The 27,686-nt window shown below is 39.8% G+C and overlaps 1 protein-coding gene across 1 annotated transcript; it reads right to left on the bottom strand.

Annotated features, from left to right (window-relative positions):
• Nucleotides 1–7,358: 7,358 nt before the first annotated feature.
• Nucleotides 7,359–26,731, bottom strand: PARD6B (par-6 family cell polarity regulator beta). The gene is made up of 3 exons (XM_081914062.1): nt 26,369–26,731; nt 18,427–18,649; nt 7,359–8,680 (listed from the first exon to the last, which is right to left on the bottom strand). The coding sequence occupies exons 1-3, from the start codon at nt 26,441–26,443 to the stop codon at nt 7,848–7,850; spliced, it is 1,131 nt and encodes a 376-aa protein (XP_081770188.1). The 5' UTR covers nt 26,444–26,731; the 3' UTR covers nt 7,359–7,847.
• Nucleotides 26,732–27,686: the final 955 nt, after the last annotated feature.

The raw sequence follows: 27,686 nt of genomic DNA on the forward strand, positions 1-27,686 counted from the left end.
CACATCCACTTTAATGCTGGAAGACAAGGCCATTTGAGACAATGAGTTGGAGGCAACCAATGGAAGAAGTGAGACATTGAGTGGCATAATTCACATTAAGGTTAGCCCTATTTAATGACTTGCATACCCCCCTCTGCAACTAGGATAATGAGAGTTACAGATAGGTAGCCGTGTTGGTCTGCCATAGTCAAAACAAACAAACAAAAAAATTCCTTCCAGTAGCACCTTAAAGACCAACTAAGTTAGTTCTTGGTATGAGCTTTCGTGTGTATCTGAAGAAGTGTGCATGCACACGAAAGCTCATACAAAGAACTAACTTAGTTGGTCTTTAAGGTGCTACTGGAAGGAATTTTTTTTTTGTTTAGGATAATGAGAATCAAGCGAATTATGTAGTATTGCATAATTTACACAGGTTGCTTTCATTGTCTCAGTATTTGGCTTTATATTACGCACAATTCTGTTTTAATTCTGTGCTGGGTGGGGACATTGCTGGCCTCAGTTATGGTTGGATGGCTAGTATTCTGAATGAGATTTCACCGTTTGTTGACTTCAAGCAGCTTTCAAGGTTTGTTTGGGTGCAAACATGAAATACGGCAAATGCAAAATACTGCGGGGGCACATTATGTCTAACTAGCTGCAATCACAACCCTTCCTTGCAATTTTATTCGCATCTTTCATAAATAATGCGTTCCCAGACATTAATGCTTCCTGCAGGCCATGGCAAGTTTGCCAACCTAATTGGCATTACAATTTAAATGACAACTGAATGTGGGAGTTACTCCACCCTGGCTAATTTATTTTTCTCTAGGGAACAGAATGAGCTGCTTGTTAAAGCAGAAGATGGGACGCCTGGTTGCCTTGTAACCTTGTTTTGCTTGCCAATTGGCCCAAAATAGATAACTTAGGGTGTTTTCACACTTTAGTTGTTAGAGCCCAGTGACATAATGTCAGCGTAAGGTGTTCATGTTTGCAGTCCTGCCCAGAGTTAAGTGAGATTTAAATATAAGTCATATTGGGCTGAATTGCAACCCATCAGAGGCAAGAGAGAGAACAATATACACTGCCTTAAACTTCTTGGCGGAAAGAGGAATAGAAATGTAAGAAATAAATGCTTCCACTTTTTCCTCTGCCTGTTTTACACAATGCTATATTGATTAGATTATAAAAGGAAACAACCAACCATATAAGAGTCTCTGCTTACACTTGGTTGAGATCTCTTTTCACCCAGGGTCCAAACAAATACTATTTGCTTATTTTATAGAAATACATTTTACACACGTTTCAAAAAGAAAATGTTGCATGATAAATCACTGTAATAAAAAAAAATCAGCCTAAACCATGATTTAAAAGGCAGCATGTATCTCAGTAGAAAGGTAGCTTTCCTACCGAAAAAGTAATCAGTGGGAAGAGACTGAGTAATCCCTGCTATGTAAAAACTTCCATGGTTTCAAGTTTGACAGCTTCCCCCCACCCTCATTGACACATTCATGTCCCAACATTTCATTGTATTCCTGCATACTTTACTCTTCCAAGGCTCCAGGAATTTGAGCTGTGAGTAAAACCACGTATGTAAACACAACCAAGATTGCAGAACACCAGCTATCTGATTAGCTCAAAGAGAAAAACCTGAGGATCAAGTCATTGTGCAGTGCAGGTGAAAGGCCACCCAGCTCTCATGTGAAAAATAAGCAATGGGTGCAAGGTACACACCATTTGTTACACAAGTTGTGTATGCAACTATCAGTCATGCAGAACTGGCTTCACCAAAGGAGGAAACAGTTTCTATATCATTTTAAGGATCCAAGGCAACACTAGCAATATTTCACGTAGTGCCTGAGGATATTTTTGAAAACTCAGTAAGCTGTTGCAGGCACTAATTGAAATATGTATTTCACAGAGAAGCTCTGATGGGTCAGACCTGCCCCCTAAAACATGCAAAACACCTACATGCACCCCAAAATCAAACAGGTGAGGAAGAATGCAAGCCTACTCATCCATCCAAAATCCAAGCACCCTTAATTTTTAAAGGGGGGGGGTGCAGGGGCCTTGGCATGCTCAGGGGGTACCATAGTGCCCATAGGTGCCCCTTTGGGGGCCCCAGATATAGTCCAAAGGATCTGGATAGCATGAGGCTATGGAAGGCTGCTTTGTGAATAGCAGGCATTGGTATCCTTATCTGCTTGAATTTGCCTTATCTTTTAAATCCGTCTAAATTTATGTAGCCATCATATCTTGCAGCAGTAAGGTCCATCGCTTAATTATATGCAATGTGAAGTACTTTTTCTTGTCTATCTCTCCCCACCATTCCGCTACACTGGACTATGTAGTGTACTGGATACAGTACGAGAAAAAAAGAGAATCCAACAACTTCTTCCTTTCCCCTTTTCAAAACTAAAAAGCCCTGGGTAAGTAAATATCTTTCTCATAGCGGAGTTATTCTCATCCAGGTGATGGGGTGGACTTTGGCCCTCCAGCTGTTGTTGAACTACAATTACCATCCTCCCTGGTCATTGGCTATGCCTGCTGGAACTGATGGGAAGAGAGTTGTAGTTCATCAACATCTGGAGGATGAAATGTTTTCCATGCTGCTCCAGCCCCTTTACTGTTTTGATGACCTTTTCTACATCTTTTTTAGCTCTGTAATATGCTTTTTGAGACGCAGCAGCCAGAACTGTGCTCAATATGCCAAACGCACTTGCATCTGAAGTTTATATCAAAGCATTACAATATTGGCGTTTTTCAAAAGAGCAAAGGAACTCCTCTTTTCCCATGACTTCCACCTTTGCACTGACTGAGGTTCTGACCACACAACTCAGGGTGTACTTAGATTTAAATCAAATTTATTCACTATCCACACAAGTTTAAATTGGTTTTTGTTGTTACTCTTTGCCAGTGAACCCTGGACCTTGTAGCTCCAACAGGCGCTAGGAAATTCTAGCAGAGAATCCTCACAAAACTATAATCCTCAATACACTTTTAGGAAATCATAGACTATTAAACTTAGGTTTGCACTATAGAGATGCTACACTTGATCTTAGCCAAAAGGCCGAGAAGCGATTGCACTATAGAGATGCATCCAGTGGGAGCTGGTGTTAATATACCACTGTTTCCATCCCACTTAGTATATTTCAGCAAGGTTTTCTGCACTACTCTGCACTATTCTTTCTGCTCTTTGTATGACATTCTCTGGGCTTTCAGGCACAAGTTGTAAAGGCCAGTGTAATGTGCACCTGCCATGCCAGTGATAAAGGGGAAAAGGGGAACAGCCTTATCTCCTCTGTCAAAATCCGCAAGTCACCAGCTTAAAATGCAGAGTCATAAGATAATTTACAGCATTACAGATCCAACTGAAGTCACAGAAAGTGACACAGAGTTTTATTTTGCACATAAATGCTAAAAGGGGTTGGGTTTTCAAATCCCATGGAACAGGCAAGTACTTGTGTCAAGTTTCTTCCCTAAAAGCATGAGAAATTAAATTATACAACTGGAGTCGTAATTGTCTTTCGTGTTTTATAGCAGAAACCTTAGTGCCTGTTCATTTATTATTTCATCAAACTTCACCCACATTTAATATTAAATTGGATTTAAATGCAAAATACTCTAGCCTAACTGGCTTTGTGGATCACAGCCATGATCTTACAATTTGAAACACTTCTTATGTAGGAGTGAACACACCCAATGCCAATTAATTGGTGAAACCTGAGGTAACAAGGTTTCGCAATGCATTGAATTTTCATTTTAGATTGAAACTTTTATTCACTCCTGCAGACCTGGTCTGTGCCTTACCATTTTAACTTTCTGATCATACGCTAAGGGAACTTATGAATACCTATGAAGCATAATTATGTTTTTACAAATTAAGGACATAAACTGCATCTCTAAAATCCAGCATGATGAACTGACCTTTTCAAACCTGCCTTCCAAGCTTTCCCCTTTATGAACTGAGGTGTCCAAAATGAAATAATGAAACATTTAACTGTCCCCTATTCATTTCTTTTCAGAATGCTGAAAATTTATGCTAGAAAACTTAAAGTTAGGGTATGAAATCAAGCTACTTGCCTTAATAAAGCACTGTGAGAATGGAGCCTTTTACAGATTAAAACATGTTGATTTGGGTGGTGATGCAATAAGAAGGAATTTAAGGGGACAGTAAGTAATGGGAAATGTTAATCTTGGGTAGGGGAAATCCAAGTTCTACATCTGTGGGAAGCGAGGGATGGGTAGAAAAGGCAAAACAAAAAACTACACTGTCTGAAAGCAAGACTGGACACTTGAGTAAAAAAAATAAATGGAACAAGGTGGTTAAACTGGATACATTTTCTATATAAAATACTGTGGAATGAATTGTAGAAAACAAAGATTGGTTCCCTTTTCATTCGCATTACTACTTTAAATTTTATCTTCCTTGACCACCTAACTGCAAAAGTTGAAAGGGTTTTTAAAACTGAAAAGTCTTTGGATGAATTGTTGCAAAACTGGCCTACTCCCTTAGATAAGATGGGACTATAAATCAAAATAAAAATTCAGAATTTTCTGGAGGACAGAGGAGGAGCAGAAGCAACTTGGAGACTCCTCTGTGAGATGCAGTTATCTAATCAGTAACTTCATGAACACATGCAACACAAGAGAGGAAATAAATCTTATGGTTACAGGGCATGGCCTAAAGACACACAATATAGCGGACCTGCTGAATCTAAGCAGCTCAGGGGTTTGATCACTCCTTGGATGAGAGACCACATGTGTGGTGCTATTAGCTTCCTTCTTTCATGGAGCAAGAGTGGGATACATATGTAATATAAATAGACTAGTTTTGAAGTGACTTCTACAACAGAAACTATGGTGGTCATTTTGATTGAGGTGATGAGCGATTGTTTTTAACCCTTTCAGAATACTCTAGGAAAAGGTAATGTGATCCTGGTCCTTCCTTTTTCTAGTGATTGGCCTGACTGTGGAAGGATAAACTCTTGTGCTTTAGCAACGTCTGGGATAGCTCCAATGAAATTCTATATAGACCTGGGGAAAATCAGGAAGTAACTTTTGAGATTTCTTAAGTAAGTAATAAAGCATTCTTGAAGGCATCTAAGTTTAAAATTAGCAATAGTTACAGTTTTTTATTATTGAGTCTGTAAAAATATGACTAACATACAACTTATGCCAATTTGATTTGTAAAATCAAAGTCCATTTAGTGGTATTGACGTACATCATACATTGAAGTGGTAAGAAAAATACTGACATTTGACATATTATACATGTTCATGTAAAAATCATGTTGCATAAAGGTTTTAATTAGAAAACACACAAGTCACAAAAGTACACAACAACATCCTAAATAACATAGCTGTGGAAGAACAGAGATTTCACAGTTTAGCTTGACTTCATCAGAAACTATAAAATAGTTCCAGAAAACTGTACTACTAGCCATATTCTGCTCTCTTTCAGATAAGGTGCACTTAAAAGGCAAATCAGTCTTTAAATTGCTGAGAGGGTTTTTTAAAAAAAATTCTTTTCATTTTTGTAAATCAATACAAACATCAAAAGAATTTTGATTCTGTGAAGTTGTCCATACACATTCATTGTAAGATTCAATAAAAAATTGAGAATGCATTTATGTATGTTCGTGTATATATATACACACACATACAGAGCAAACAGCATATTAGAACTTGTAGTAAAATTTTAAGTATCTCTGGGTTTTAAAGTAAAAATTGTACATACACCAAGCCTTCATGTCTTCATCTAGCAGACCGACCTGGTCCCTCACAAGATGCTAGCTGTCAAAGTTTAAGAGGTAGTATATGAAAGTCTAATAGTTTCACTTATACTGAAGCCCAGTACCGTTATATATATATAATTAAAATGTACTATTATTCTGTTTCAAATTGATTTTAAAAGGCTTAGTAAAAATAAGGTAGTGATAAACCATCATGGCAACTGCATTACTTTGCAATTAAATGCAGTGCAGCCTGTCATTTTAATAGCAAAACACATTGAGCCTTTTGCTTATCCTCTCTAGTGTTCATTGATTTCCCCCATCCCCCAATGTTTAATTTTATTAGGTATAATTACATTACTTCAAGCCAAGATTATTTTATGCATTACAAGGATATGTATAGATATATATGCTTTTTAAAGAACACACTCCATCCCGTAAAACAAGCTACCTGATTGAGGCTAGTATCATAAGGAGTAAAATTTAAACACAGTTTAATAAAATATTTTCTTAAGTTTGTAATTGCACTAATATATCCAAAGTGTTCATGCACATGATTGCAGTACAAGTATCAAAAAAATCAAACTGAATGTATTAAGCAGCACAACAACCCTATGTGTGTTTCCACAATAAATTAACATTCAACTCTTTCACTAATGTTTTGGTTTCCATGCTTCTGTGTAAGTGAAAAGTTCATTTTACACCTTATCTACCATATAATGAACCATGGTAAGATCCATAGTCGTACCAAACATATGCATCCATGAAAATGGCTACCTGATTACACACATTATCTGTTTGTGGAACCCTCTTCAAGTGGACTGTACTTCAGTCATAAATTATGTGAAGAAAAAGGAATAAGCACATGCCCAAAGGATAAATATTAGGATGCCCTTTGCTTAGAATTCTATAAATAGAAAGCATTTTGTCAAGGGGAAAGTAACTAAAACCAACATTCTAAACTGGTTTATTTGTGGTTATATAATTTGCCTCCTTTTGGGAACTGTTCCACTACAAAAGAACCTTCATAAGCAATAAGATTTATGTTAGCCAAATCTGTCATTAGCACTTGCATTTTTATATTCATTCCATAACAGTTACAGCAGTAGCGGATGCCATGAACCAAGAGAACTAATTAGGGAACAAAAAGGAATAATATTTTAAGACTTTCACATTATGGGTACAATACAACTCCCACTGATGTAAATGGAAAATCCAATTGGTTTTTGTGGAGCTTGATTGCATCATATTTCAAGATCACAGTTTTTCTCTTAAAAAGGGTAAATGTACACATCTATATATGATCAGACAAATAACTTCATTTTTTTTAGTGAGCTATCCAATCCATACAAAATAGCAGTGATTTATCCCTCCAACACCAGTAGTAGATCACAATACAGTTTAAAAGGTTTTTTTTAAAAAAAGTTACACTTTATAACTATCAAATCAATAAATCCAATGGATAGTTCTCTCCCTTCTGATTTTGTGAACTGCTTCAAGAAATTTTAAAACAACTGAAGTCAATCAACTCATTGAATGCAATCCAATACCGACTTGCTTGTAGTAAGCAGAGTTCAACTCAATGGAGCTTACTTCTGAGTAAATATGAATAGGATTGCACTGATTATTAACATTCCAGATTATTAAAATTTACACATGTCTGGAGTATGGAGTAAGAAGGCCAAAAATTGTTGAAGATTATGTTTGGTTATTTTATTAACATTCTCGTGTTGAAAAATGGTTCAGGCTGGTTCTCCTATGACAATACTCAAATCCACAATTAAATGAAAACATGTTCCATGAAGAATACATGGAACCAGATCACAGGACAATAAACTAAACGGTGGGGCTCCTTCTAGACACTGACATTCTGAAAAATAGACCTGCACAATTTTAGGTCATGGAAATGCTGTCCTGCCTTGAACCACAGAACCAGTCAGTGTGTGTTCCTAAAACACTTGTTTCTCAGCTGGGTATCAAAATGGAACAGTTCCTGTGAATCACAGCAGAGTGCTCTAATCCGTTATGCAGATATCAAAAGTCATTGGAGTATGGTAGTTGAGAGGTACGTCCTGCATGAATACAGCCAAGTAAAAAAATTCTTATGGCCTTTTTAGCAAATAAGCTGTTGTAGTTTCACAATGTTATGATTGTCCCATCTTCTTCTAAAGTCTTTGGGTCTGAGTCCTGGATTTCATACTCCATGTTAATGCTGCCAGTTGAACAATACAAGTTTACTTCTCTGGAAGAAATTAAACCATTCTGCACAGATTCATGATTGGTTTCAGTTTGTGTCAGTGACTCAATGCTGTCACTGGAAGGAGCCGCTTTTGGAATTTGTTGTGGCTCACCATTATCTTCAATAATAATATCATCTTCATCACTGTCTTCCTCTTCTTCAGGGTGGAATATGGGCACAGTATGTGGAGTGTAACTTGGAAGGCTGGTATCTGTAGACTGTCCTGAGCTACCAGAAGTCCGGCTGTTCCTAACAACATTGTTTCTCTGATTCGCTGGTCTCACAGTAATTATTAAGTTTCGACTGTTAGCAATCATCATATCTGTAACCTGATCAAGGCTTTTACCTGAAACTTCTATACCGTTTACTTCCAGAACTTCATCATTTACAGCTAATAAGCCCGTGCTTTGAGCCAGTCCACCAGGAACAAGCCTAGAAATGAAAATTCCTGGTACTTTCTCTAACCCATGAGGCGTTACTCTGACACTAGAGCCATCCCGTATATAAAATCCTAGAGGCTTGTCCGTTCCATATTTATAAAGCCGCACTCTGCGATGGGTTTCTGGAAGTATGTCTACATCTATAATAGAAGATACTGGTCTGAAGTCTTGCGGCATGCTAATGACAATGTGAGGCTTTTTTCTATGGTTATCTGGACGCAACACATTTGTCAAGACATTTTTCTTCCTTGTTATGGTATCCATCCCAAAGGCACTGTAGTCTGCATCTTCTGTACAAATGGGAAGAGAAAAGGGGGGGTACATGTTAATTTTTGGAGTACAAAATAAGCCCAGTCAGCATATATGGCACTAGCCATTAAAGAGCTCCTAAATAAATAGTTCTCAGCATTCTGTAATGTTTTGCTCCTGATCTGCTAAATGGAACTTACACAGGCTGGCCTCGTCCAAGAAAAATGGGATTCAAGGAACAAGGTAGCTGCACATGTCTGTATTGAGCTTTATTTTATATAGCCCACTAAATGTGACACATGGCTCTCAACCGGAACATCCTTAGCTCTAGGACTTTAAGCAAAGAAGTTAGCACTGGAAGAGCAAAACTCAGAGCTTTCCAAAGAACCGTCAATGGCTTATAAGATATGTACTTGCAATTCTTTAGTCAATGTGTAATTCTAGGTTACATTTTTCTTCTTCTTGAGTTTCAGTATATTAGAATAAAAAGAATGAGGAAAGGCAAACAGCCAGTGGACCTAATGCTGCCAAATATTGGGATGGTGGCCAAATGACCTGGTTTTAATCTCCTGAAAACAAATACCATTCCACAAGCTCCCTCCCTTGCCCCTCATCAAGAGTAGGTAAAATGGCTGGCAACAGACTAAATAAGTAACATATTTAAACATTTGAAGACACTTCTAACAAGTGGTTTAACAGCAAATTAGTACTACCAACGGCTTGCAACTCAAGCTGAAGAATGTTCTTCCATGGATTTCATTCAGTTATTATAGCAAAAGGTGTTTTAAGCAGAGAGAGATAAGCCTTAATCCACTGCTTAATTGAATTTATATACTGATTTTTAATTAAGAAAATTAATTATAATAAAGCAGGCACCCCAAACTCAGCCCTCCATCTGTTTTGGGACTACAATTCCCATCATCCCTGACCACAGACCCTGTTAGCTAGGGATGATGGGAGTTGTAGTCCCAAAACAGCTGGAGGGCCGAGTTTGGGGATGCCCGTAATAAATAATTGATTATAACCGAGAAGATTATAAGTCGTTTCTTCATATTTCAGGTAGTAGTACATCTGTTTAGCATACAGTTCCTAAGGACCAAGGGTAATATTAAATCAAGTTTTACTCAGAGTAGACCTATTGAAATTAATGAACATGACCAAGTTAGCTTCATTAATTTCAAAATGTCTACTCAAAGTAAATCTTAGCTGAATACCACGCCAACTGAATACTTCATCCAATGATTTGATTATATATTTGCTCCTAAAATTAATCCAGGTCCTTTCCCATATGCCACAGGACATCAATATGAATCCCATCAGTTTCAAGTCTTAGAAAGTTGTATTTTGGATCATGCTTTAAAGTTGCACACTCAGTTCATGAGGGACATTTATATGAGTCAATGGGTCTCACCTGCTTTTCTGCATATACTCAGAACACACCCTACTTTGTAGCTACAGATTGCAGGGGAAGCCCAGCAGTGGCAGGAAAACAGTTCTTCATGCAACCTTGTCTGCTATTACTGGCCTTTGAATTTAAAGAACCCCAGATAATATTATTTTTTTTTGAAAACTACTGTTATGAAAAAATGTTTTTTATGGCTTTAGCACAAGATACCAATGCTAATCATATCTGATACACTAACAGTGAAATTCTACACAAGTGAATTCAGAAGTGCTTCTCTTCAAGTTTGATGGGACTTACTCCCAGGTAAGTGTATAGTGGAGGACAGAGCAGTGGAGGACAGAGGTGCCTGGCGTTCTCTGGTCCATGGGGTCACGAAGAGTCGGACACGACTAAACGACTAAACAACAACAACAATAAGTGTATAGTACTGAAACTTGAAGCTTACTTTAATCTGCAATTATGCACAGATCTTATGGCAATTCTAAGTGAAGACCACTATATAGCTAGATGTTACATTAAGGGGAACAAAGACAATGGAATAGTGGATTAGGTACTACTGTTGAATAGCTTTCCAGCTTGTGTGTGCTAAGGATTTTAATATTTAAAAGGTATGTGTTATGCATTCAATTGTATAATTAGTAGCAGTACCTAGTCCTAGTTCTAGGCCATGTCTGAAATCAAATACACTATCAAGTACTAACACATTCAAAGACTCAGGATCCAAATACTAGACAGGAAGGGTATTCTCGGGTTGCCATAGTTTGAAGAGCAAAAAAGAGGACACATTTGCTGACACATTTGTTCACATATAAAAGTGCTGTACTCATCATTATTTTTTAAAGATCGGGTTAATACAACAACAAACCTAGACAGCATCTTAAAAAGCAGAGACATCACCTTGCTGAGAAAGGTCCGTATAGTTAAAGCTATGGTTTTCCCAGTAGTGATGTATGGAAGTGAGAGCTGGACCATAAAGACGGCTGATCGCCGAAGAATTGATGCCTTTGAATTATGGTGCTGGAGGAGACTCTTGAGAGTCCCATGGACTGCAAGAAGATCAAAACTATCCATTCTTAAGGAAATCAACCCTGAGTGCTCACTGGAAGGACAGAGCCTGAAGCTGAGGCTACAATACTTTGGCCACCTCATGAGAAAAGAAGACTCCCTGGAAAAGACCCTGCTGTTGGGAAAGACTGAGGGCACAAGCAGAAGGGGACGACAGAGGACGAGATGGTTGGACAGTGTTCTCGAAGCTACCAGCATGAGTTTGACCAAACTGCAGGAGGCAGTGGAAGACAGGAGTGCCTGGCGTGCTCTGGTCCATGGGGTCACGAAGAGTCAGACACAACCAAACAACAACAATACAACCAGATATGTTTCTATGATTAACCTTTAAGCTTGCAGGGTGGGCAGAGAGATAGGCTTGAATCCCGAGTTGTCTTACAATCCATCAGAGGATACTGCTAGTGAAATGATGTGATTTTCACTTAGTCCTCTTTCCCCTTGTAGCCCCCCCCCCAAATATGCCATCTTCCAGAGTTTTGGAAGGTTCCTTGTTAGGGGAGCTATAAAAGGAAATGGGAATAGTAAAAACAAAAACAAAAAAACACCATCTGCTTCTGCAGTAACTTAAGTTCTAAGCTTCAGCATGCCTACACCTCTGTCTGCCTTCTCCTTCTGAGTTGCTTTGTCACACCAGGTACAACTACCACCTGAAAGGGGGTTGGGGCACAAGGGCTGGGGAATCTTGAACATTTCACCTAGAACTGACCACCTAAGAATTTGGCAGTATGTAAGGGAATGACACTGATTTCCTTGAGAACCAGCAATGCAAAATGATGTTAATTGATATTAGACAGCATCTCAGATGTGTTAGAAATTGGATCCCTAGCAACCATCTTCTTGCACTGGAGAAAGGTGTGAGGGAGGGCAATAGCTTATGAGGGCTGGAAAAGAAAAAGTCAAGAATGGGTAGACAGAAGTCAGCAAATTATACTAACAAAACATAATGGGTAGTATTCAACATAAAGAAGTCCATGCCCCCCCTAACACCCTGTATGCCCCCAAACCACTCCTGAGGATCAGGGTACACCTAGGAAAGGCCTAAGATGTAAACAAGCATGGGAATAAAATGAATAAATAAAATTAATCTGGAAATGTGAAGTTATGCAAATACTATCAACTCCTATATTAGAAAGAATCTCCAAGTACATCCCTCAATAGTTGAGCTGAAAGATTATTAACTTGAGGAATGAGTAGTGCATGTACCTGAAACCAAGAACTGAATGAAATGTACTTATTCCAAGACAGCACCAGTAAGAGAAATTTTAACCCAGGTTAAAGTTAAATATGCTGTTATGAACACAATTTCCCCAGTGTTCAACTTCAGTCCAAGTTGAAAGTTCATTTACTGTTTGTCTTTATGAGTAGCAGTTTTCCCTTCAATAGCAATGTAACTAAAATGTTAAATTCAATAAAGTCAAAGATTCTTCTGCTTTAAAACCTTCTTTTATTCAGGTTTTAGTTTAAGAATTAAGGACCAGCAACTCATGTATTCACTGAGATTTTCATATTCCCAAAAAGATGCAGACATGGTGCCTCATTTTGAAAGGACAATGCCCTTGTCAGGAAACAATTTTTAAAATGCTGTGCAGCACTGGAAACAGACCAAGATACCTACGTCATGCAGCTTATCTGGGTGTATATTCCATGTTTCTAAACAGAATTGGAGCAATGTAACACCTACACAGCTGAAGGAAGTCTATTGATAATCACTTTGATAGTCTTGAACATAAAAAGCCTTTTATGAAGAAAATATACTAGCTGAGCAACAGTTACTCTTACAGAAAATAAGCAGTTGAAGAATGTGCAAAATAAAGTTCTCACAACCTCTTGTGGAAACTATTATAGCAGGTTGTGTTTTAACCTTTTATCAGCAACTCCTTTCTGCATTACCAGTACTTCCTTTCAAATAAATGTTTCCTGTTTTTCCAGGTCTACCTTTCGAAACTCATTGGCATAGTTCGCATATCATTTTGAGTCACAGCCTGAAAGAAATTATGGCTTACCATGAAAAAGTGGCTTGGTATGTGCACATAGCTCAAATCAGGCTCATCCCACTCCTCCCCTTACTGAACCAGGAAGAAGCAAATCAGAATATTGCTTTAGTGCTGCATGTGAGCCAGTACTCATGGTCTGTTTCTAAACAGTGAGTGGAAGCTAAGGTTTGTTCTTGGCTTTAAATTAATAATAATAATAATAATAATAATAATAATAATAATAATAGTAATAATAATAATATATACCCCACCCATCTGGCTGGGTTTCCCCAGCAACTCTGAGCGGCTCCCAACAGAATATTAAAAACTTCCCTAAACAGGGTTGCCTTCAGATGTCTACTAAAAGCCAGATAGTTGTTTATTTCCTTGGCATCTGATGGTAGGGCATTCTACAGGGTGGGTTTCACTACCAAGAAGACCCTTTGCCTGGTTCCCGGTAACCTCATTTCTCGCAGTGAGGGAACCACCAGGAGGCCCTCACAGCTGGACCTCAGTGTCCAGGCTGAATGATGGGGGTGAAGATGTTCCTTCAGGTATACTGATTTGTTTTTTCTTTCTTTCTTGGCAAAGGTAGGAGTGGAGCAGGGACAACTTGAGCAGCATGTACCAGTATGCTGCTCATTCAGGGTAAGACATGGTTTGTCTTGGACTAACTATGACCCAATGACATGTGAATAGACTCACTGATGTATGACAACACATTCTAAATAAAGGCAATATACCGTATTTTTCGGCCCATAGGGCGCATCTAGTTTTTTTGGGGGGGGAAATAAAGAAAAAAAAATATTTCCCCCCCAGTCGCGGGGCTGGGGCGGGGGAATCCCAGCCCCCAGAACAGGCAGCTCTCCACCAGCCGTGGGAGAGCTGCGCAAAGCCCGAAGCCTGGGGGCACTGAGCTCAGCGCGCCCCCAGGCTTCGGGGTGCAGGCAGCTCTCCACCAGCCGTGGGAGGGCTACGTGACTTCGCGCAGCTCTCCCACGGCTTGCGGATAGCTTCCTGAAGCCTGGAGAGCGAGAGGGGTCGGTGCACACCCACCCCTCTCGCTCTCCAGGCTTCAGCGAAAGCCTGCATTCACCCCATAGGATGCAAACACATTTCCCCTTCATTTTTGGAGGGGAAAAAGTGCGTCCTATAGGGCGAAAAATACGGTAACTGCTATGTAAGGCAAAGAACTATAACTTGTTTTGAATAGGTGAATAGAATAAGGAGTTTATGGCATGGCAATTCTAATGCTAGTTTTGAGATAAATAAATGCAAAAAATAGGAAATAATAAAGTCTGATCTTTATAAACTTAGTCAGGCAGCATGACTGTTTAGCCTCTCAACAACCCTTGAATAAATTCTTTTAAGCAATATCCTTCAGTACAAAGGTACTATTGTTCTGACATCAACCAATCAGTTTAGAACAGTGAAAAACTTTTGGCAAGAAACCAGAAGTAAAAAGTGTTGCCATAAATAAGGTGAATGCCTATAAGGTACAAAGGTGAGCCGCTTTTAATAAGCATGCTCACTGGTGTGAAACCAAATCAGCATATTGCCAACTCAACACAAAGAATGAGACATTAGGTAAAGCTTATACTGACCTAACCCACACAAGAGCCTTTATCAAGCACTGTGCAGTTGTCTATGCTTGGTTGCCAGTTACTCAGCTCTTCTGAAAGCATGTAGTACACAAATTAGAAAACTGTCACACCTATTTTTAAAAAAATGACTGCCCTTGAAACTCCACAGATGAAAATGGTTATGTATACAATCATTTACACTATTAATTGTTTAACATGTGTTTGTTATTAGCTTATGTTTTGAAACACAAATACTATTTGCATTTGTTTAAAGTGTACTGTTAAGTTTAAAATTCGGCATAACTGATTACAATGCACAAAAACTAAGCAACTAGTACTAGTATATGCAGAGTTTGAGAACCTCAGAGCTGGTTTTGCAATGAACACATTTCTAGGTCTATTCCTAATAAATTCTCAAGTTACAGCATTTGTTTATTAAAAAAATAAGACATAGAAAGATTATATTGTATTTAAGACAGAAATTTTACCCTTCTGAATATTATTTCTTCCTCCTCACCCAATCTACCTTCTAAAATACTCTACTATATATAGTAATAGGCATATTTTGCTCCAGACATCTCTGCCAAATACATCCTGGACATCTATTTTGCAACTAGATGAGAAAAGGCTAGAAGTTTGCAGAATTTATTTTTAATGCAGAATGTTAGATGCCTTTTATAAAATCATTAAATGTGGAATGCTTCTCAGCCAGGGAATTGTACTAGTTAGCTCTTTCTTACATTGCAGTCAATGGCATGACAACTCTGTGCAGCATTGTTTCAGAAAGACCAATTCCATGCATTTGTATTAGATTTAAACTGCAGAAGCCTGGCCATTAGATTCTCTCTTTTTTTAACTCTTCCAAAAATTATAACCTCAGATATTCCAGTGTAGCAAAATAACTGAATTAAATGAGAGAAGAATTTTTAATGCTTCAGTATAAAACCTAATCTATGTTGTTTTGCCCCATATATGCTATATACTGGAAATATTGTAGTACCAGAATAGCATTCCAAATTAGGTACATTCCTATGGCAAGTCTCTCCCCACCCCCACCTTTATTTTAATGTCTTGTACAGAAGAACATGTATACAATTACAAGTAGGTAGCCGTGTTGGTCTGCTGTAGTCGAAACAAACAAAATCCTTCCAGTAGCACCTTAGAGACCAACTAAGTAGAAGTGTGCATGTACACGAAAGCCCATACCAATAACAAACTTAGTTGGTCTCTAAGGTGCTACTGGAAGGAATTTATTATTATTATTATTATTATTATTATTATTATTATTATTATTATTAATACAATTGTTAATTACTGCATAGTGCGTGAACACAGCATAATCATGAACAAAAAGAGCCTAAGACTGAAACTTCAGAATTGCTTTCTGATCTACAAGTTTAAAAAACTGGATACAGATTCACTTTAAACTCTGTTAAAGTAGGCAATGAATTACATGCAAGATTGTGTCACTTGTAAACTAAAGAAATATATCCATATTTTTGTCATTACAGGCAAACCCCGATTTACACAGGGACATTGTGTGTGACAGCGGAGTGCACATAAGCCCATTCCACCCACTTTTCCAGCCACTTCTGGGTTGCCGTGATACAAGTGTCAATTGGATGCACATAAATCGGGTCGTTGCCTGTATGAACTGGTATGCCAGTTATCAAATTCTGGAATATATTAATTGCATATACCCTAAGCCAAAGCCTTCCAAACTGTGTGTCACCACATGTTAGTGTGTTGGCTGCAATGTGTAGGTGTGTCGCACAAATGCTCCCCACGCTCCTCCCAGGGCTGGAAAGGGGTTAGTTTAACCTCCGGTTTGCTAGCAAAACTAAACTACCGTGTCGCGAAATGATGTATGTCTAAAAAGTGTGTTACCAACATGAACATTTTGGAAGGCCCTGTCCAGGTCAAGTGAGGACTTCACTCTCTCTGGAACCATAGAAAGAAAAGAAATAGGTGTTCCTACAGATTTAAACACTAACATGAGCACCATGAATTGGATGTTAAAATGAACTGGCAACTAATGCAACTGTTTAAAAACAGGGGTTATGAAAGATCTAAATGGAACTCCAACCAGTAATCTGGCCACTGCATTTTGGACCAAACAAGTTTCTGAGTAATCTTCAAGGGTAGCCCCACAGAATGCATTGCAGTAATCAAATCTGGAAGTTATGAGAGCATGGAGTATTATGAGCTAAGTAGTTTCTGTCCAAACAGGGGTGTAGCTAGCAAACAAACCAGAGCTGGAAATATTAAGTTACAAATGTAGAAGGTAAGGCTGGAGCACTGGTAACAGCATTCATACAGTTGCTAATGAACTGTTGACAGAAGCTTGCATTGTATGCTGAATAAATGAGAATTGTAATTCTGAATAGATCTTGTGAAGGATTCTAGAGCTTTAAAAACCACTGAAGTATGGAACAGGGTGATATGAGCTTGGTGACACTCCTTGCCACCATGGCCACCCAAGCCTCCAGACCTGCTGCCTCCTGGGGAATACCACCCCTCCAGAGCAAGTCATCTTCCCACTTCACGAAGATGACAACTTGGGACACAGAACACCTGTCTATCCAGTATTCAGCTTTCATTTTACTATTTTAATGATACATTGCTTTCCCAACTGTACACTACTTGGAGATGTTTAATATATTTAGCAGTTTAGAAATACTTTAAAATAAATAAATAACTGTTAAGTGAATAACTCATATAAACACACACATATGGTGCTAAAATGTTAAGTAATAATCCCAGCCCAACAAAGTAGCTTATCTGCTCTAGTCATATGGCTACTGAAAGAGATTAAGCAGAACTGCTGAATATGACCTCACCAGTCCATCTACTTCTATTCCAGATTCAGCTTCTATTTTTTTGATGAATATTACAAAATATAAGGGATTAGAAAAAGGTAGCTGGAATGTGCCACTTTACATATTTTAAGGCATTCTATTTAAACAGTTACATATAACTATTTGCTCTTCTACTTACAGCAAATATGACTTGCGACAGTATTAGGGAGGCTGTGACCATTTCCCATCTTCTCTCCAAACCAGAATAGAGCCTTTGTTTTTTACTGGAAACTCCAGGAATCACACTGCCTGGGTGTTCCCAAGCTATTCAAATTCCAGGGTACAATACAGTGACTTAGAGCCCTTATTATTATACATAAAAACTGCTGAATATTTTGTTTGTTTTTCATCAACGTGAGAAAAACCTAATACATAATTTGTGAGGAGTTCAGAGTAAAGCTACATTTTTTCTTTGCTTATCTATCAATGATGTGCTTTGGGGGGTAGGTGGTGCTTGTGATTTTATTAAAGAATCTCTCTTTCAGTACCAACAGATCTATATCTCTTCATGATAAGCTAGGCAACAAAGTTTTCAGTAGGGAAGGCAAGATTTGTAGCAAGGTTAAAAGGCATGATCTTGGGTATTAATCAAGGTTGAATTTCAAAAAGATTTAACTATTAGATAAATATGGCTGCCTCTCCAAATGGTTCTATGCTCCCCTCTCCCAACTTCTCTCTATGCATAGCAAAGGAAATGCAGCAGGATGAAATCCCACCATACACTGCACAACTGTGCAATATTCTTTCTCAATAAATCAACAGGTATCAAACAATGCATCAGAGTGAATACATATAATGATGCATTTTCTTCCAAGCCAGTAAACTGCAGTTTGAGCAATGATCAGGAAAAACACACAAAGAAATTTAGCTCATTGAAGGATGTATGATGAAATATATGCTTACCTTTTCTTTGAATAAAAATTCTAAGCAAAGGATTAGCTGTAGAAACTGCTTTGTGATAATTGTCATCGTTGTTGATAGGCAAGAGATCTCCATGAATGTCTATATATCCCACTAAGACATCAATGTTGGGTATTTTGTGAACATGCTGCAGTAATCCATAGAATTCCTCAAATTTTCCAGGCTTGGACCTTTCCAAAGAAAAGCGCCGGAATTCTGCACCAAACTACAAAAACAAACAAACAATGAAGTTGATAATAGGAAATGTTCACATATACACAAAGTCTACTTAAATTTAACACCATGTTGTAATGTGGTGTTATGAACAGTGTTGAACTAGAATTGAGGAGAATAAAGTTAAAGTTCCCATTCATCGAAGAAGTTATTTGGATGAATTTTCACAAGTTACCAGCTCTTAGAAAGCTAAAGGGTTCTTGTGAAAGGGAGATCCAACGGATGAATGGTGCAATATAAATGTAACCAATCAATGGCGTTCCACTTCAAATACAAATTCTAATATGAATCAAAACAGTTTTCTGCCTCACTGTATTATGGAGGAAATCATTATGAAAACAAAAAATAAAATAAAACCAAGTACTGCCCACAACTGCAACCATGGCTTAGTACTTGCAGATATACTGTAATGCATCTCTGACAATGTTCGGAGTGCATGACACCCATCAAATTAACAGATTCCATTCCTCCTAGTCAACTCCTGTCAGACATCCACGTACCTGCCTGCAAGGTTACCCAGGCTTCAGTCAGAATTTGTGAAGAGCTTTGCTCAGAAACTTGTTTTCAGTGCTAGAGCTCAACTCTTAATCATGTGACGTAACTAACAGTATCTGAGTAGGTGCAGAGTATTGTCTTTCATCACTAAGTAGCCACTGCATGTCCCAATATGTATAGGATTAGTGGGCAGAACTTCCAGGTTACAAGGTGTGACTTTCATTCAGGCAATTTTACACTCCAGCACCTATCTCTTTATATATTATTTGGCATTACTTGCTTGCCCTTCACCATGTCTTCTCAGCTCAATTGTGTAATGTCTTCCACCCACAAAGGCCTGTGCAGAAAGGTGCACTTTAATCCAACATCAAGCGTATACAGCAACTGAACATCAAGTGTATAGCGCGACAAGGCCAGACACACCTCAAGAATTCCATGATTTGAGGGTCACCACAAAAAGGCCCTTATGCACTGCTGCCCGACCAAATTTATATGATGGTAGAACTACCAGCATGGCCTCCCTTACAGATCCTAATACTTGGATAGGCTTATATATCGGAAGAGACTCTCCTTCAGATATTTGGAGCCTAAGTTGTCTAGGGGTTTCTATGTTATTGTAAGTACCTTGGATTGGGCTCTGAAGCATACTAGCAACCAGTGCATTTCTGTCCACAGCCAGTAGTGCCATCCAGCACCTTGGCCTCTGCATCCTTCACCAGCTACAATTTCTGAACCCCAACTCTGAGGTGGCCTCTACCTTCTCATTTAGGGTGGATGATGAGCAGAAGAGTATGGAGTACATCACCAACATCCTAATCTTGTCTCTCTGGACCAACACAAGGTACAAACCCTAAAACCAAGCCACAGAGTGGATTAGCCTATTGGAGAGAAGGTCTAAATCTCTGTGGAGAACATGATGCACCAACCTCACCCCACTTGTCTGGACTCGTGCTCCACTGAGGACCCAAGTTTCCACTTGCCCTATACTAGAATTCTCCATACCGTTTGATTGCTCTTTCCACTAGCCACTGTTCACTGCCTGCCAAAACCCTTTCACTGGTATCACCACCTGCCTACCCTTCTGCAGGGCCCAACAATCCACTACTGAATCTCCCTCACCCCATGCAATATTTGCCTGCTTGTCCAAACTCTATTAAATGTCAAACTACCTACCATTCTCACAATTACAAACATTCCTGCAGTTAAAACACACAAATTCACAAGGCACAATCACCCCTGGGCCGTTCCTAGTCCCATTGCAGCTGCAATTTCCATACTCAATTCTACAGCAAAATGTTCCACTGCAATATTGCTTACTCACCACATGCCTTAAAATCCATCCTAACTGAAAGGAATGCCAAAATGATAGCCTTCATCCTTCTAGAAGTTTCCTAGCTCTGAAGATTATGCAAATTATTCAACAAAGTGCAGCACATAAAGTGAGAAAGCAGACCTTCTGCTTGATGCACACATTCTAATAAAGTGGAACCTCGGTTCCTGAACACCTGTTGTTGTATGTTGCGATTCTCGAATGCCGAAAACCCAGACGTAAATGCTTCCATTTTTGAATGTTTTTCAGAACCTAAATGTGCGACGTGGCTTCCGCTAAGGGCAAAAAACTCTTGCAACCAATGAGAAGCAGTGCCTCAGTTTTTGAACATTTCAGAAGCTGAACGGGCTTCCAGAATGAATTTCATTTGAGAACCGAGGTACCACTGCAAAGTAATTCGGCAAACAAACAAGCATTCAACCTATTCCATTAATTTAACTGTGAACCTAACCACTTATAGGGCAAGAGACATTATAAATATAAGACAGCTACTTAGTAGTAACACTGTTGGCTACCTATTTCAGTTGTGAGCACAGTAAGATGTATCAACTTTTCTACACACCTCACTCTGCCTGTGCAAAAGCAGTACTGTAGCTGAAAGTAGTCTGAAAAACTGGGTTCAATTCTATAAACCATGTCCACCCAAGTTTAAAAGTAAGCCAAGGCAGTAGTGTCAGTCAGCCTTTAAAATCAAAATAGCCAAAGGAAGCAAAACTTAGCCACAAAAAAAATAAATGGATGATAGAAATTAGCAATGATTAAACCAACAAGAACGGCATACACCTATAAATCATGCTAGGGAATTTTTAAAAGTTGACATTCAAGCAGACATGGGATTAAAACTATCCTAACAAAGCTAAAAGGGCTGACCTGTGCTCAACAGAATTTTTCAATCATTGCTGCTTGTTAAAGTAAGCTGACAGATATTAAAATTCTTACATCAGCATGCTTAAGTTCAGATATCTCTTTATCAACTCTTTTAAGCTTAAACACAGATTGGCATCATCATAGAACCTAATGCAACTCATATTACCATTATCTTTTGTTGTTCCTCTCATGCTATGAAGCTACCTGGACCTTTCAGTTGTCACCTGAGGCCCTCCCACAGATGCTCCTCCTGAGTGAGGTTCAGAGGGAGGTTACTGTATTGCAATTATTATGAGCCACTTTAAGCTCAACATTTGTTGTTGGAAAAGTGGAATACAAATATTAAATCAGATCAGACTCTGTTGAACACTCTGGATGCTGTCATTAGCATATTCTAGGTGCCTAGTTAAAACTTCTCTTCTCCCGGGCATTTTATGACAAGCCAGCCAATTGCTTACTTGAATTTTGTTTGTATGTTTTCGGCTGGGTTCCCCCCTGTTCCCCTGCTGGGTCTGTTTAAGTTTTTGTTATTGCTGCTGGGTTTATGGATTGCTGAACTGGTTTTATTCAAATGTATAATTTCTTGGGTTTTGTATTACACTTTCCAACTCAACCTTTTCAAAAGTCACTTAGAGCCTTCTTTGTAGCAAGTGCATGGTAGTTAAATAACCACCACCACAACAAAAAGTAGCAACTTGGTAGCTTGGGAATCAAGTATGAATATTTGCTTAAGGGGGCAATTTAAAATGATACACTTTTTAAAGAACACAAATACTTGGTAGAAATTAGGAGTGATTCAAATTGAAACTTAGTTGGTATACAAACCCTAGGATAAGTGCAGATTTCAAATTGCTAAAACAGTAGTACGAATTTAAGACTGAACTTGTACCATCCATTTTGGAAAATAACTATAGCTTATTGAGGAAATGGACAAAGAAACATAAAAATAACTCTCATGAAGCTATTGGCACTGTACCTACCAACTACAGTACTTGTTTATATTCCATTTTGCCTTCATTTAGATCTTCTAAAAGCAATATATTGCTGCTTAATTGGGACTATTTTGGCCACTACAAGCAAAAACACATTGCCCCTTGCTCTCTAGCACTATAGTCATCCAAATGTTGTCCACACACCAGATGGAGATAATTTAAAAATAAGGCACAAACACCACACCTTGGCCCAGAGACATTTAAATTTAAGGAATTACGGTAATCACAAATAGTTTTGTTCTCTGTATATTCTATAAAGCCTATAATAGCTGGCAGCAAGGCAGAACAGATGAGTCATTTTGTTTTATTACACCTGTGCCACATGAAGTAATTTAAAAAACCCAACAACACTGTAGGAGTAACTTCCCTTACAAAGGTAATAGATTTATGGTGCCAGGTAATGTTGTCTTTTCTATTTGCATTCTACTTCCTCACAATTTTAAAATTTAAAGAAACCTACACTCTGTTACAATACAATATTACTGTAATTCTTCAGAAGATTGACATGTAGTACCAAAAATTAACTACACACAATCCAGATCCAACAAAGAACTAACTGAAGCCAGTAAAATATTGAGGGAGAAAGTACAATTCTAATTGCCCAGAGAAAGAAATAACATTTTTACTTTAACATGAGAAACGGAACAACTTGAGAAGATGCGTTAGGGCCTTTCTGTAAAACTGTAAAACTAGTTTTACTTTCAGCACTATGCTTAAACTTGCCAAAGGCAATTCAAGATCCTGACCTATGTAATTGTTAAGTGTGTGTATGTACATAATGTGTAAGTGCATGTACAGCAAATGTGAGGGATTAATCCCATGGTGCTTAAGTGATTTTAAAAAGCTATTTTAAAAATCATTTTAAATATTCAAAGTTATTTAAGGGAACAAGCCTTACAATCCAGCCAGAAACCAGCTGAGGAGTGTCTGTAAGGACAATTATGCCTCTGGAAGTCCCATAGCACACTAGCCAACTTCATCCTCCCCAGCAGACCTTCTGCTGGTGGAGTGAGGGGAACTGGGGCATGTTGGAGGAAGGCAGTGAGATGCAAAGTCCAAAGGCCCTTCATTTCTCTTACAAAGGTGGGTCTTTACACATAGCTAATTCCCTCCACTGACTAAAAAGGGAGGAACGAAGATAAAGAGATGTGGTAGCTGCTCTGCCAGTGGATTTCCCCAAACCACCATCATATGCTGCCAGTGAACTGTAGGATTACACTTCCCAAAATTTTACGCTCTATTTCGGTAAGGAATTTTCCCTGTCTAATTGCACCATGCTTCACTACAGATTGTATGAGGATATAGATTTTAAGGCCCTCAACAGATTAGTTACCCCTTAACACTGCTTAATTACCCAGTTTTGGTCACAATCAAAGTGACTGAAGAGAGTGGGGCTTCCTATTATATAGAGGTGAAAGACAGCTCTCATTTACACAAGTGACTGAGTACAGAATGTGGAATGGTAGGTATTTTATGTCCACGTGGAATTCAAGGGTGTGATCTTAGCTACCTGGTATAGAATTTTTCTAGGTGGCTTGTGATGATGAATACTAAATTACCCCATAGGTCAACTTAGGAACAAGCTGGGGTGGGGATGGACTTAGTGCTTTAGTAAATAGACAGGAATGCCAAGTAGAGATCTTGTTAAACAAACAAACAAACAAACAAACAAACAAACCGGAAAGAGCAAGAATAATACAGTGTTTACTTCACATTAAATCTAAAAAAAACTCCATTATGAGTAATATGTTTTTAAGCCTCACTTTGCCTAAGAAAGAAAGAAGCTCTCTTCTTCAAACATATAATTTCCCCCCTCATTAAAATGTAATTTTAAATATAAAGCATAGCAATTTGCACCCCCAAATTTTGCACCTTCATTGTCTCCTGAGACAGATGGATGCCACCAGGAGCAAACTAGCCATCATAAGTACTGTTTTCCACATAAGTATATGTGGAAATAGCCACGAGACCAAAGTAGTACATGGATGTTCACTTGTAATTAGGAATAAACACGAAATGAGTGATAAAACACTTCATTACAGCCACAGTCTATAGTAAGACATATCCTGTTACTCAGAGGCTGTGGTGGTGGGATGGCTCACCAGTTTAATTTGCGGCATGACCATACAAATAATGAAAGAACACTTTAATCTTCAACAAAGTATACCAGGGTGTGTTCCCTAACATAAGGAGGTTCTGAAAACACTCCAGGGTAAGTATTTTGTATGAACACAACCAGCTAAATTGCAGGCACTCTGAACATTCCAAAGACCTAAAACAGCCTATGATGCCCCAAAATTATCCCCAGTAAAATTTGTGGGTCTCTTTAGCTTCCTTTTAAATCCAAATAGCTACTCTGTTTGTACCAGGAAGGTGTGCACAATTTGTGAAGTCCTCATGCTACCCTGGTGATCAGTGCCAAAGTTACAGCTGAACTAACATGGCTGAACAATTCAGGGGCTGCAGGAAACAAAAGGCTGTTTCATTTGCTCAAAATGGCATTCTCTGTACCCCCTTCTCCAGAAGAGATTGGCAGCAAGTGCTTTAAAAATGCCATTCTGACTTGCAATCAGGTTAGAAATGCACAACACAAAAAAACAACTGTTTACACAGTCATTAAGAGATTCTAGATATCAGAGAAAAACATTTTTTTCTATGCAAACAGAATAGTGTATCACTAACTGTGTTGCACACCGTAGAACTTTTATGGTCATGACACTCAAACTACGTCCGAGAATGGATACTTAGCAGTCCCCATAATACTTCATAGAAACCAATCCCAAGACCACTTTTTCAGACCACATTAAAACACAGAGCAATACTCTCTCAATGGTTTTACAAGCTCATTCATCAAGCACTGGCAGAAGCACAAATGCCCAGGCCATATGGGATCCTTGTGTTTGGGTAAAAGGAAGTGTCATCAACACAAGGAGAAAAAGAAAGAAAACTGCTGAGACTTGAGGGGTGGTGGTGACTGGCAAAGCCAAGACAAACCAGTAATGCCTACACAAAATCACACCCTATTATTCATTCATGCTAATCATGGATAACCTTCACCCCCTGATTCTGTAATCACGCTCAGATTAGAACTACCTACCACTATACACATGCTCACACCTTGAAAATATCAATGAATTGTAGAGCTGGAAGGAATCCCAAGGGTCATCTAGTCCAACCCCCTGCTGTGCAGGAGACTTTTGCTCAACGTGGGACTCAATCCCACAACCCTAAGATTAAGTCTCATACTGAGCTATCCCAGATGGGGTGGGGGGTGGGGGATGGGGGGAAAAGCTAGTGTTTTGAAAGGGCTCTTCAAAGGTAAGCACAGCCACATTCTTAATAGGTTACTCTTGGAAAATAAGTCATCTGCAAGTGGCTCCTCAAGCGCATTTTTGGTAACAACTCACCCTAATTACACATTATTCCAGGAGCGAAATTACTACCTTGACTTTAGTCACCCCAAATAAATGTCACCTGGCACACTATTGGGGCCAGAGATGAAAGATGAATCACTTAGCTGTTCCCCCGCCAAAATAATAATAAAAATTCGTGCTGACACTCTCTCCCGCCATCGCTGCAAGCGAGGCAGCAGAATATGTACAGTAAATCGTTTCCTTCTCAGCATGACCACCGTGCCTTTCCCCCCACAATCTTAAAAGGAAAAAAAATAAACTGCTGGGGCTTAAGATTGCCTGCTAGTTGCGACCACTACCCAGGACGAGAGCACCTTCCCACACCCGGTTTCAGGTGCCTGGTACGGACTGGGGGGCCGGGGATTGGTCAGCCCTGAAGAGAATGCCCTTTGTACGTGCTCAGAAACACTGCTGCGCGCTGAGGTTCTGGGCTACGGGATTAAGCGCGGCCACCCGCTTCCTTGGTAACCACTCCCCCCCAAAAAACAAAAACACCCCCAGAGACCCCGAAAGAGCACCCGCACCCTCCCACCCACCCACCTCAGCGAGACGTAACAAACCCGAGTACCCCTCCCCAAAGCCGAGGCGAGGGCCGGTGTGGGGACGCCACCCACCTTGCTCTTCACTTCCATGGTGCCGAGGCCGCCGCGGCTCCCCGCTCCGCCGCCTCCGCGTTGGCCCCGGTTCATGCCGCGGGCGAGTCTGTCAGCCAGACGCTGGTCCGCTCGGCGGCGCGAAGGGAGCGGGTCTGAGGGAAGTCCGCAGCACCACCACCACGACGACTGCCGCCGCCCCTCTCAGCCTCAACCTGCCGCCTCCCGTCTGAGGAGGAACGGCCGCCGCCAGACCGACCTCGCGAAGCCGAGGGGAGGGGAAGGGAGGGGGGAGGAGGAAGGAGAGGGGGAGGGGCCGCCGCCGCCGCCCAGCAGCCTCCTCCTGGCACCTGCAGCTCCGCGGAATGGAGGAGGAGGAGGAGGAGGCGGCGAGGGGAGCGGAGCGAGAGAAAAAGAGCGAGGCACGAAAGACGACGCATGCGCAAGCGCGCGCGCGCGCGCGTGAGAAGGAGGAGGGGGGAAGCCAGGAGGAGGGAAAGCCCCGGCGCACCTGCGCCTCCAGCGCGCGTGCGCAACCTGCCGCTCCGGCAGGAGGAGGAGGAGGAAGAGGAAAAGCACCTGCTCGTGGCAGGAGCGGCCGTGGCCCGTGAACGCGCGTGCGCACAGTTCGCGCGCGGGAGGGCAATACCTGCCGGGCTGGATTCCAGAGAGAGAGAGAAAGATGGGGGGGCGCATGCGCGTTTAGCAGCCGTCTCTTTTTTTTTTCGCCTCAGGGTGGAAGGACACCTAGCCACCCTCTGAGGGATAAATATATACAGTGCTTTTTCCCTTAAAAAAATGTTTAGGGGGTACTCTCATTTTCCTACTCAAAATAATTCAGTTTTATTTGTGTAATGTGAAACTCTTGGAGACGGGAGGCGGGATGGGGTAATGTGGGTGGGAAACCATCAACTATACAGTACAATCTGTGAGTGTGGGACAGAGAAACAGAAGAGGTTGATAATATGGAACTTGCTTTATTTATTTACTCCATTTATAGTTCCTCTTTTGACCAAGGAAAGGAGTATGTTTTCATCCTCACAACAGCCCTGCAAAGTAGGGCTAGTCTGAGAGACAGTGATTAACTTGCCCTAAGGTCACCCAGTGAGCTGGGATTTGCACCAACAACTCTGACCCTAACCTAAGACTCTATGAAATGAAATACAGTAAAGGGACACAAATCTGACAAAATAAATTATTTTGAAACATTCAGAAACCAGTAGGAGAACATGACAGTCTCTTGGAGCATTCTACAAGTGACCTTAAAACTGCTGTTCTTCATTAAAAAAAAAAAATTAAAGGAAGACTTCAGGGCACAATAGTTGAATTAAAACTTATT

Source organism: Podarcis melisellensis (genome assembly GCF_964234715.1).
Source record: "Podarcis melisellensis genome assembly, chromosome: 6".
Lineage (NCBI taxonomy): Eukaryota > Metazoa > Chordata > Lepidosauria > Squamata > Lacertidae > Podarcis > Podarcis melisellensis.